Genomic DNA, 13,320 nt, shown 5'->3' on the forward strand with positions numbered 1-13,320 from the left:
AAAGTTTATAAATTTGTAACTCTGAGTCATGGTGATTCATTTTAAAAAATTAAAAAATAAATACATAAATAAAATAAAATAAAGACAAGAAACCTGCAGTAGATGGAAGTTTAGTTTTAGTCCCACACATTTCAGTATGTCCCCTCAAACAACCCCACAGAAGAAAAGACCAAACATTTTTCTGGAAAGGCATTAACATTGAGATACAACAGCTGGAAACTGGCAAGGTGCCTTCTGAAGGTTGGGGAAGTGGTTTATTTTTCCAACTTCGCCACAGGAACCAAAGCCCTGGCAGATGCCTGTCTGAGTTAGCGGCAGATGATCCGAATGACATCATTATTAATTATTAGTCACTTTTGAGTGTCTTTCTCAGAAACTACAGAGTATTTGGGAAGTCCAGACCCTTTTAAGTTGCAATCAATATTGTATATACCTTGCACAGGGACCTGAATGGCATGTAATTATAAAACAGTATTGATTCCAGGCAAAGGAGTTGAAAATGTACAAATCCTTCACATACAAATCAGTTAAATCTTCAGAAGCCTTGATTATTTTTTCCCCCAAAAAAGAGACCAATATTGGGAGTAAAAACTTAAACTGTTAGCTAAATTAGGGCTATTTCCTGCCAGGAGCTAGATCTGCACACATAATTATTTGATTCTCTGTGCTGGCATTGATTCTCTTTGGTTGAGTGTTGGAAATCTCTCTTTTTTGGGTCTCTAATTCAAATTATTCAGTCAGCTTCTATAATGATGTTTTCCACTGCTCGTGTCTTCCTTTATTATTTTTCTATCAAACATATAATCACAAATCTGGAAGTTGATTCATTCCTCATCCCTCAACTCCAACTTACCCCTGATCCTTTCAAGATCCCTCCTCCTCTCTGTCACACATCATCCACAGTCCTTAGCCAGGAACTTCTCTCATCTTCACATACCCCATAGTCACCCAATTCTGCCTATCTTATTTTTATTATATTGTTATTATCATATTATTATACATAGTATGTATATTATTCACTGTATCACTGTCATCCCGTTGTTCGTCAGTTTACTCAAGTGGGCACCAGTAATGTCTCTATTCTTCCCAGCCCTGAGATTTTAGCAGCCTCTCTTTACTCATCTTTCCCAATGATTGGAGGCTCTTTCAGGGTCAGGGGAATGAGACCTATCGTTACTGTTTTTGGCATATCGAATATGCCACAGGTAGCTTGCCAGGCTCTGCCTGTGTGCGTGGGATGCTCTTGGTAGCTTGCCAGGCTCTCAGAGGGTGTGTGTGTGTGTGTGTGTGTGTGTGTGTGTGTGTGTGTGTGCATATATATATATTACTCTTTATGATTTGTTGCCTACTGTCTGAACTCCATCAAATATGGTGTGGTAATTACCCGACCTGGGTATATTATCATTGTTCTAATTTTTGTTATAATAATTATTATTATAATTGTTATTGTTCTAATTATTGTTCTAATTTTTACTTCTCACTCAGCATCCAGTGTTGTTAGAATGCATAGGATCTGGATCGTCTTCTTCCCTCTGAGTCGTTTCTATCCTTAGCAGCAATGATGAACATGAGCTCTCCAATTACCTTTCTTTATTCATTGATGCCTTGCAGTTTTCTGCCTGCATCCAAAGGCTTGTACTTTCTTTCAGTGTGTAGTCTTGCCTCTTCTGTGACTAAGAACATGTCTCCTGAAAAAGCAAGTGCAATCATGGCACTAGACTGCAGAAAGTCCTCCAGTAGCGCCCCACCACATGCTGCAGTCTAAGATGAGCAAATAAAATGTTGATATGGAAGTGACAGACATTGCAAAGAATGCAGCTTATCTCCCAAGTCTCAGAGGTTGAAAGATAGATGGACCAGAGGATTGCAGGCAGGAACCACAGCAGGAAGTTTTCCCTCTTGGTCTTCATTGGAGATTTAAACATCTGTGGTTCATTCAGTTAGGGGTTGTGTCAGAGAGCTTTCATACTAGAAAAAGGAGTTTCCCTTGTTGTGTGGAGCTATTAGAAATACATATTTTATCCACTTGTGTTTTATAGAGAGAACATTGGTCTGGAGTGATAGCCCAGCGGGTAGGACATTTGCCTTGAACGCAGCTGACCCAGGTTCGATTCCTCCGCTCCTCTCGGAGAGCCTGGCAAGCTACCGAGTGTAACCTGCCTGTGTGGCAGAGCCTGGCAAGCTACCCATGGCATATTCGATATGCCAAAAATGGTAACAAGTCTCACAATAGAGATGTTACTAGTGCCCACTCGAGCAGATCTATGAGCAACGGGGTGACAGTGACAGTGACAGAGAGAACATTATTTCTTTTACATAAATTAGAATGTATATCTACTCTTTTTTGAAATATAATAACCTAGTATTTCCTCAATCAGGTAGTGTAATATTATTACAAGTATTACAGGAGACTGGATATGCTGATATAGTCCCTCCAAATTTCATATTTGAGAAAACTGAAATCCTAATGCCAAGTCAGAACTCCTACACAAGTGACTGCAATCGTCTCAAAAGAGGTGCTACAGCCGTGTGGAATATGTAGTGATCCTTGTAGAATGATCAGCATGTATGACTCCTCAAGCTTCCAGTCATTCTTCCAAGCCATTGGAACAATATGAAAAACTCTCAGTGTCCCCGTACATTCCAAATGCTCTAGGGATTGGGAAATAATGGTTCCCTGTGAGTTTCCACAGAAAAGGGCATGGGGGCACACGAGCGTTTGGTGGATGAGAGCCGTCCCCCTGGTCAGCCCACAACAATGGACAGACAAATCACAGAGGGGGGGGAATGGAGAAATAGGAACTGCACCCCAGACTGGTCGGTAGTCAGTTTATTTCTCTCTCCTCCCAGCGTAGTCCAATCTCTCTCCTACAGCAGAAGTGTAGTTGTAGTTTTGGTCATAGTCCCAGTCATCATAGTTCCATCATCTTTGTCTCCTCGGAGACCTCTTACCCCTTACAGCCTAGTTATATAGTAATCATGAAGGGTTGGGTACACATAGCTGGGGCTAAACATTGTCATAACAACAAACAGAGGTAAAGCCACTCCTTCAGGGGAAGTTCTAGGGGATTACCTCAAGGACAAAATCTCATCTGAGAGTTCAGCACTCCAGATTACTAGGAGATCCACTCAAGGACAGGATTCCATCCAGGGTGTATTACTTTCTCCCTTCCTCAGCCAGTAATCCATTTAACCAATCATAGTAAATTTACTTCTTAAAATATTTCCAGCAATGACATTTTGTATGAACACAATAAGAGCTTAAAGGTTGGCTCTTCCTGGGGACCTCTCGCTATAAATCCCAGACCAGAGTCCTCAGGTCAGGCTAGTCTTTCCTAACCCCAGCAAGGTCCTTATTCAGTTACTTCCTTTTGGGTCATAACGGTGTTTGTCCCATGACCATGTTCTTAATTTATTATACGTATGGTGCTTAGCTTGTCCCCTTTTTTCTTTTTTTTTTTTTTTTGACTTTTTGGGTCACACCTGGCAATGCACAGGGATTACTCCTGGCTCTGCACTTGGGAATTACTCCTGGCGGTGCTCAAAGGACCATATGGGATGCTGGGAATCGAACCCAGGTCAGTCGCGTGCGAGGCAGCCCTACCCACTGTGCTATCCCTCCAGCCCCAGCTTGTCCCCTTTTGATGCCAGGGTAATTATAGCTTGCTCTGGGTCCATCCAGTCCCTTCACTGGGACCCTGCTCTTGGAGTGCTAGGAAGTAAGGGCAACTGAGGCTTAAGTTAAGTAAATATGGATGCCCAGGAGTAAATATTATTTTGGAGCCAATTAACTCCCATGTTACAAAGCATAGCGTGAACTGTCTTCCTGTGTTTATACAAAAGGGACATTGCTGAATAAACATGCAAATGACATAAGGGAAAGAGAAAAGCAGTATAGGATTATTAGTGCTTGATGGAATTGGGGCACTGTTGTGGGAGTAACTCAATAAGCCAAAGCTCCCTGCAGGAGGAGCAAGGGTAACGCAATGTTATCCAATAGTCTTTATAACTGTTTCTAAGGCATCCGTTCTCTTTTGCTGAGAATATGATATGGTTGAAAAGTTGGGCAGCAGATAATACAGGGGTTTAGGCATTGGCCTTGCACACTGTACTCTCAGCTTCAATCCCCAACACTGCATACAGTTCCCTGATCACCACCGGAAGTGATCACTGAGAACAGAGCCAGGAGTAAGCCCTGAGCACTGGTGGGTGTGTCCCCCACCCAAAAATGAAAAGAGTTGAATTTGTTACATTTCAGTCATTTATCTTGCCTCTTCATGTTCTGTAAAGATTGAGTTTAACCTCTGGAGTCACATCGCCTATCTTTAAACCCAAACTCCACCCTTACTGGGCATGGCCTTGAACATAATGTGCCCTTGACTAGTCCATCTTCGTGTGCCTGTGTTCCCTTTGGAATTAGAGATAATGGTAACATCTACCTCATAATATTTTAGGGGTTTGTTTTGGATTTTTGGTCACAATTAGTGTTGCTCAGGGTTACTTTTGGCCCTATACTCAGGAATCATTCCTGGTGGTGCTTTACGGACCTTATGTTGTCTGGATATCAAAGCCAGATTGACTATATGCAAGGCAAGAGTCCTACTTGCTGTACTGTTTCTTCAGTCCACACCTCAGAAGATTTATGCAGATTAAAACAAAGTGAAAGTATGAAAGGGTCTTACCACACTGTCCACAGTTAGACACATGGTAACTACAGTTGACCTTTGGACAATACCAATTAGAGACTCTGTGGGTCAACTTAAACATGGAGGTTTTTTTTATTTCAGGTTCTATATGCCATCTGTTGGTTGGATCCCTGGGTACAGAAGTTGATATGCAGAGAGGTGCTCACGAGTTTCTCTGTGGATTTTTGACTGGAGTCTTGTGAATATTCATAACCCCCACATTATGCAAACATCAATGATGGTGGTTCCTGATCTTGGTTGATGGAGAAGTTGAAATTGACACTTAAAAGTGAATACATAAAAGCTGCATGGCATAACATAAATAATAAGGAACTGGGTGCCAGTTAGTTAATTCTGTTAACCCTTCAGCCATAAATTACTGTTAAGGCTTGACTGTGTTACTTCACTTCTGATTTTTGCTTTCTTTGCCTATGAAATGTCTGGTGTATGTGATGTGGAGATAATTGAGTGATGGGGGCAGTGTGAATGAGCTTCCAAACCTATAAAGTCTCAAGACAGTTTGATGATATGTAATGAGTAACGTATTACATGTTTGTTGTTTCCTACCCCTGATTTGAAAACCCCTCAATACATTGGGAGGACACACTAAATAGGAATTTCCTGGGAGGTGTTCAAACTGTGAGAGTCGACTTGCATGGTAAGGGGTAGGAGGTTTTTGCTGGATTCTGAGTTGTCAGCTGCTCCATCCTTGCCAGTGTTCCCTCTAGTTGCTCTGGAGAGAAATGGCCTTGGGACATGAAGACAGGTGGTAAGTGCGACAATGCTCACTGGCTCCCTGACACTTTCTTCATCATGCCCAATTCCTTGATAGACTTCTGCCTCTTTTGCCCCACAGCAACAAAGGCGGGAGAAGGAGCTGCGGAAGCAGCAGGAGCGGGAGCAGCGCCGGCACTACGAGGAGCAGATACGCCGGGAGGAGGAGAGGAGGCGAGCTGAACACGAGCAGGTACAGCTGGGGACAGGGAGCCTGAGAGGGGGCCCCTGTGTGTGGTCCAGTGCCGGTGTCTCCTGGGTGTGGGCCACCTTCTCTTTGGGACTGCTCAGTTTAAGCAGATGCTCCTCTTGCTCAAGCAATTCTTTTTGCTTATTCATTCAAGAAGGCAAATGCTTGGCAAAGTGGACTCATCCAGACTGGCTTTCCACAAGGCCCACGGCCCCTGATATTCCTTCAGTTCTGGTTTCCTGCTTTGAACCTATCAAAGAGACCCACGAGCAAGTCCCACTCTTCCATTGCTTCGGAGAAGCTTTTCAACTCATGCATCTCTAGTGCCGTAACTTTGAGCCGTGGATGCAGGTTTTGTTTGAAGCAGATTCAGACAAGTGAGACTGCAGGATGCTTCCATGACAAAGACATGTTTCATGAGGATATTCAACAAGTTTCTCCTTGCTACTTGCATAAACAATCTCAAAGTTTATAATATTGCTACTGCTAGCCAGCCCCAAATGAACCTATCATGAGAAGCCTTAAAATGCAGCTGAGTTTATTAAAAGTATGAATAGGAGCAGCCAAGTGCAGAGACGTCTCTGTCAGCTGCTGCAGGGAGAGGGCTTTGCTTCGGCCGCTTTGGAAAGCTCTGGCTTTGGTGTGGTGTACTTTCCCTTTGTGGTGAGGGGGCTTCTGGGTATGTTTTCCCCTCCTTTCTTCTACACTTTACTTGACAGCCCTTTGTCGCCTTTGAAATTACCGGTTCTTTTTCTCTTCTTTCTCTCTTTGTGTTCCTCTGAATTTTCTGCTGCCTACCTCTGCAGGAGTACATCAGGCGGCAGTTAGAGGAGGAGCAAAGACAGTTAGAGATCTTGCAGCAACAGCTACTGCATGAACAAGCACTACTTCTGGTAATGGGAAAGTCAAGCTACAGCTCACCTGCTCATGTTGTGTGTGTATATGTGTGTGTGTGCGTGTCCATTCTTTCAGCAGACAAGTCCAATATTGGGGGTGTTCTCCGAGTCTCATGATCTTAAAAAATATCCTTGAAACTTAGAACATTTCCTGATATAGTTGTGAGGAGTCCATGTATTGAATATAATATGCTTTTTCATACATCCTTTATTAACATAGTTGTGAAACTTTAACATGATTGCAACCTTATTGTAAGTTCTGACTGGTTTTGAAGCCCACTGTGTTTATAGCAGAGTGGTTTTTAATGCCATTTGCAACATGCTGCAGTATAATCACTGTAATATGTACCTCTATAAGAACCCACCAGCTCCACAATCATATTTCATTCACAGACTATTAGTTTTACCCTGATGATGGAAACATTTCATGTATTTCCTGCTCACATGACTTCCACTTGAATCACTTTTCTTTAATTATTATTGCACAGCTCTCTGAATGAGCTTCATGATGTATCTTTCCTTTCAGTTTTTAAAACTATATGCAGTGGCATTCTGATACGTCTTAGCCTACTTTGTAAGCTTGGCAATGGCTTCTGTGGGTACAAGTTTTGTTAAACAAAAGATTTAGATACTGTATTTAACCACTTGTTTAGTTTGATATTTAATTGTACATATTTGAATATTCAGTTTTATTACTAAATCAGGAAGTCATGGCTATTTATAAGGAGTGAGTGCTGACCATCCAAATGTCCTCTTCATTCCCACTTTCTTGGTTACGATTCATCAGGGAGATGTCACTTTACAATGGGTAGTGTTCCGTAGAGATTTCTATTGAAAGCAATGGAGTTTTCATTTAAAAAACACATTCCATGCAAATGCTACCCCAAGCATGTAACTTGTCTCTACAGTATATCTTTATACTTTTCTGTGGTTCCATGTCAGAATCCTCTGTTATCATCGTTTGCCCCATTTGCATACCTCACTGGGGAAGACAAATGGTTTCTTTGTGGAGACGTGGCTCTTTCTTTACTGTCTTTCCTGACCTGCACAGGAATACAAGCGCAAACAGTTGGAAGAACAGAGACAAGCAGAAAGACTGCAGAGACAGCTAAAGCAAGAGCGAGACTATTTGGTTTCCCTTCAGCATCAGCGACAAGAGCAGAGGCCTGTAGAGAAGAAACCACTATACCATTACAAGGAAGGGATGAGTCCTAGTGAGAAACCAGCGTGGGCCAAGGAGGTGAGTGAGAGAACAAGTATAGCCATGCCTTTTCAGTGAAGCATTAACTTTAACTAATTAATCCAATAAAGGAGAAGGGTTAAACTTACTGTCCCAAGATTGGAAAACAGTTCCTCATGAGACATGCATACTTCACACTTAGAAAAAAAATTAACATTGTTCTATAGAGAAATGGTATATTTATACAAATAATGCAGATTTTGAAAGCAACAACCAGAAGTAGAAACATTCTTTTCTTATAGGACTCCAATGCAATTATGGCATGAGAGTTTATAGTCACTTGTCCATGAAGTATGTGATTTAGAACTTAAGAAATTTTAGACTGAATGATTGAATGATTTTTCTAATAATACCTGACTTACTTGCCTTATGACTGACACACTCTTGTTCTTTGATGATATCAACAAACACAATAGACCTCAAATTGTGGTTGTGGTACTTACTGATAGAATCAGCAGTCATTTGAGTTTCTTTTGCCAACTCTTCCAGAGAAATGGCCCTTTATTTGCCAAATTATTAAACTAAGGGATGAATTTCAGAATATTAAATATATAAATTTAAAATTAAAAAATTTCAGGATGTTTAAATATAAAATATATTTTAATATAAAAATTATAGATAGTATGTTAAGTGAAATGAGTCAGAAAGAGAGAGACAGACTTAGAAAGATCGCACTCACCTGTGGAATATAAAATAACAGAGTGGGAGACTAACACCCAAGAGTAGTAGAGATAAGGATTAGGAGGTCTGCCCCACAGCTTGGAAACTGGTCACATGCTGGGGGGAAAGGCAGCTCAGATAGAGAAGGGAACACCAAGTAGAGGATGTCGGGAGGACCCATTCCGGTTGAAAGATGCAAGCTGGAAGTAGACTATAGACCAAACATGAAGGCCAGTCAATTCCTCTATTGCAAACTACAACACCCAAAAAGAGCGAGAACAAAAGGGCATTCCTTTTGTTCCTGCCGCAGAGGCAGGGTGGGATGTGGGGGATGGGGTGGTGGTGGTGAGAGGGATACTGGGATCATTGGTGGAGGTGAATGGACACTGGTGGAGGGATGGGTAAACGATCACTGTATGACTGAAATGCAAGCACAAAAGTTCATAAGTTTGTAACTGTACATCGCAGTGATTCTCTAATAAAATTTTTTTCTAAAAAATAGATAAAACAAAAAAATTATAGATAGCTGATAAAAAAGATGATAATGAAATAGATCCAGTAATATGCAAACAGATCCAGTAATAAATTCAGCAATAATTAACTTTTCTTCCAAGAGTCACTGTGTCAGCTCATGGAAAGAAGAAACACTCTGGTCTTCAGTTCTGTCATTACTTGTGGCAATAAATAATTTCCTTTATTTTCTTATGATCATAGCTATAATTTAAAGGCTTCTGCATTTTGGCTTTGTTCTAATATCTTCAGATATTTTTATAGCTAGAGCTTATCTCATGTTATCACCAGAACCATACTTCTTACATAAGGTGCTATTTTTATAAAAATAATTTCTTTCATTTTTATATTCTCCCTCAGATATATACAGAAAACAGTTGAAATGATTCTGCCTTAATGTTAGTGATAATTGTTTACAGGAGGTAGAAGTTATAGGGTTTTTCTCTTAAACATATTGTCAGGGGTGAGAGCACACCCTCAAGTGCTCAGAGATTATTCCTGGCTCTACGCTCAGGGGTCACTCCTAGCAGAATTCTGGGGACTATATGTGGTGCTGGGGATTGAGCCCATCTTAGCCAAGTGCAAAATAAGTGCCCTATTCACTGTACTATCACTCCAGCCCCTAAACTTTTATGTTTTTGTACATTTTTTTAATCCTTGATAATAGTTGCTTTCTTCTTTTCTTTTTTTTTTTTCTGTGCCATAACGGGTTAACTCTGGCTCTGAGTTCAGAGATCACTTCTGGAAGACTTGGGGGGCTACATGGTTTCCCAGGGATCAAAAAAGGGTTAGGAACATGCAAGGCAAGTGCCCTACCAATTGTGCTATCAGTTCAGTCCCTTATTATCTGATATTTTTATTAAAATGGTTCAATTTTTCATACCCAAAACTAAATCTGTTGAGAAAACCTTTCACTTCAATATTGAGAACAGTTTTAATCACTTTCCCTAGAAATCTGTACATATGATTTGTATTTACCTGTGTCTGTAACAACTGCTTCTTTCTTTTAGATCAATAATTCAGTTTTGTGATCCTATTCCCAAGTACAGCACCAACCCCTTAATAACCCACCTGTTCTTCCAGCTAAGAAGAACCACTGTGCTGTTCAGTGGCAGTTGGTACATATCCTGGCTAGAAGAAATGCATCTCCTTCCTCTACGCTAAATCATTTTCTAGCAATGCCAAGTTGAAACTCTCAGCTAAGCCAGACTCAAAGCTCCTGTTTATAGCAGGTGTTTAGAAAGCTGAAAAACTGGTCTCTACAAAACAAAATTAATGATTTCAATCAAGAAGACTGTTTTGATCATTCATGGAGGATAAATTAACTTGCTTGTTCCATTAGATGTGACATTGAAGAACAACTGCAGTCTTAGGAAATCTTAAGAGTCGAAGGCAGATCTCCAAAGCAATCTCAGTTTCAAGAATGTAGCCCTACCCAAGAATTAGCCACTAAGGTCATTTGTATGTCTTATCCCAACATCTCCAAAGTGCCAAGCCCCCAGTTCTCCATTACAATAAATAAGGAAGGCTTTAAATACTTGTGTAGAACTCAGGGTAGGAAAGGCAGCCATGCTTGCATACTTACAAGTATCTCAGCCAATCTAAGAGCTGTGACACTTAATGATCTCTCCCTGACCACCTGGCCTTTAGTGTTCCCAGCCCCAGGTCTCTGTGGAGGAGAGGAACCCCTGCACATCCCACTGAAAAAGACTATAATTACTTGGAAAGCACTTGAGAATTCCTTCTTTCCTCTCAACAGTACCCTATGCACAAATTTCTAAGAAAAGGGGAGAAGGCACTCACCAGATTCCTCTTTTTTCTCCTACTTCCACCCAGAACATTGTGATTTAAACCTCAAATCAAAATGTTTTGAAGTTGTTTTCTAGCTACTTATCATCATCATCACTGTCACTAAATTTCATGACCTATCCACTCTTTAGAAATTTCTCATGGTTCACAAGCTTTCAGAAACTATGATATACCTGCTAGAAAATCTTTACAAATGTCATTGAGACAGTTTCCTAGACTTTCTAATTCCCATGTACTTCCCGTCCAGACTCCTAACAATCAACAACATGTAAGAGTTGGTCATGCCAACAACACTGATGTGTCATCAAACACTCCTGATATAAGAGTCCATGTGCATCATTAGTGTGAACCACTTCTGGTGGGTGACATCTTCCCAGATTCCTGGCCTGTTAGCACCTGGGACTTCTTTATTGCTTGTGCATTGCTAGACATATTGAAACATTCTTTGGGGAGAATTCATAAAGACTTAGTCCTGTTTTCCTGGGTGTAGTTAACAAAATCAAGCTACCAACTAACCCTGAAACAGTTTATGAATTCATGAAACAGTTCCCAAGTCTTAGAGTGGGTGTCATATTTTAGAAGAAAGATGAAACATTTAGATGATAAAATGAGTGACAGTGCTAAATTTAGGATTAGAGAAACTGATGTACAAATAAGAATACATAATTGTCTGCCTTAATCTGATTCATCATTTTAAACACCCACTTCTTAAAAAGGGAATGAAAAATGAATTTGAAGATCCTTGTCTTCTTGATCTTTTAATGGTCTCATCAACAATGTCTGAAATTTTCATCTCAAGCATTATTTACAGATCTAATTTCTTAGAATTGGGGATATTCTTAGAGTCTTGCACTTAAAGTAGCCACGTCTTTTTTTTTTTTTTGGGTCACACCGGCAATGCTCAGAGATTGCTCCTGACTCTATACTCAGAAATTTCTCCTGGAGTTGCTCGGGGGACCATATGAGATGCTGGGAATTGAAACAGGATTGGCCACATGCAAGGCAAATGCCCTGCCCGCTATAATATCATTCTGGCCCCAAGTAGCCAAGTATTAAGAGATATTTCAAGACTTCAGATATGGACAGAATATCTAGCTCATCAGTATATCCTAACTATCAACTGATAAAAAGAATCTGGTTAAATTCTCTTTTGGAGGTAGAGTCAAAGGTGCCATTTTCTTATTTTTTATTGTGTTTTGGGACACAACTGGCAGTCGTCATGGGTTACTCCTGACTCTGCCCTCAGGAATCACTCCTGGTGCACTCAGGGAATCGTATGGGATGCCGGGTATCAAACCCCAGTATGTCACATGCAAGACAAGTGCCCTGCCTGCTCTATGATCTCTCTGTCCCTACCATTTTCTTTTTTAAGAAAATACAATACAAATTTATATTTAAATTCCAATATAAATTGGAATTGAAATTGGAACTCCTCAAGGAGTGAAAAGCTATGCCATACTATGGTTTCCAGTGACACATGTCTAGGCTTTTTTTTAAATCCTTCCCAGACTCTTCTATTCCCTATAGACTCATCAATAATCTGCTCCACTATTTGTTTTCTCATTCAGCTCTATATCTTCTCATTAGGATGGCATCTCCTTCTTTGATTGCTTTCCCATCAATCTCTCTTTATTCCAAATCAACATTTTTTTCATTAGCAGTGCAGCTGTTATTATGCTTCATGTGTTTTAGTTGCTTCATTTTATAAAATCGTAAGTCATCATTGTACTTCTCATTACCTTTCTCTTTATCGGTGGCAGTAAGAAAAAATGATAATGCTCATATTTGCAAGTCTTGTTGAACTCTTCTCTTTTTGGCCTGATGTTTTATATTTCCTCAGTACCATAGAGACATTGATTTCCAGATCTCACCCTGAAAGGAACATTAATTGTAGTCACAGGATAAGTGGAGGCAGTCTCATCCCTTGTCATCCCTTTCACCATCTCTGAGTTAGGATAAAAGTCAAATTTATTCTGTGCAAGCATCAGTATAGAATTCTGTCAAACATCAGCAAATGTAAAGGTCATTTTCTCATTGTCAATTATTTTTGGGTTTTGGGGTCATACTCCACAGTACTCAGTCAGTACTCCTGACTCTGCACTCAAGGATCACTTTCTGGCTGGTTCAAGAGACCATATGAGTTGCCACTTGCAAGGAAAATATCCTACCTGCTGTACAATTTTTCCAGTCTCTCTAATTGCCAATTTTTAAAAAAAACGGTTTCTTTTAATTGCTTCTTCTTCTAAAGGAACAAGATTCCTATTCCTTCTAATGGCTTTTTGGTGTTACCTACTAAGTGCTACCTGCCACCACCATCACCTCTCTGAACCCTTGCATGCAAACACACACACACACACACACACACATACATACATACATACACACACACCCCCTCTTTTTATTTCTTTGCACACTGCAAATCAGCTGCAAAATGCTCTATCCCTGACAATATTTTTTAAATTTTATTTATATCATGTTCTCTTTTTCTCTGAAAGCCATAATAATCAGCTGGTTATAGTTGTGTTTGGCATATAATAAGGCCAAAATTTATCTTTC

At 40.3% G+C, this 13,320-nt stretch overlaps 1 protein-coding gene across 5 annotated transcripts in view; it reads left to right on the top strand.

Moving 5' to 3' along the window:
* TNIK (TRAF2 and NCK interacting kinase) overlaps window positions 1-13,320 on the top strand; it is a 460,339-nt gene that overhangs the window by 366,454 nt on the left and 80,565 nt on the right. For all 5 annotated transcript variants that reach the window (XM_055125449.1, XM_004618863.2, XM_055125450.1 and 2 more), the window contains 3 exons: window positions 5,542-5,652; window positions 6,456-6,542; window positions 7,597-7,785. In XM_055125449.1, coding sequence (XP_054981424.1) covers window positions 5,542-5,652; window positions 6,456-6,542; window positions 7,597-7,785 — 387 coding nt within the window. The remainder of the gene's footprint in view (window positions 1-5,541; window positions 5,653-6,455; window positions 6,543-7,596; window positions 7,786-13,320) is intronic.

This window comes from Sorex araneus, chromosome 2, assembly GCF_027595985.1.
Source record: "Sorex araneus isolate mSorAra2 chromosome 2, mSorAra2.pri, whole genome shotgun sequence".
NCBI classification, from domain to species: Eukaryota; Metazoa; Chordata; class Mammalia; order Eulipotyphla; family Soricidae; genus Sorex; species Sorex araneus.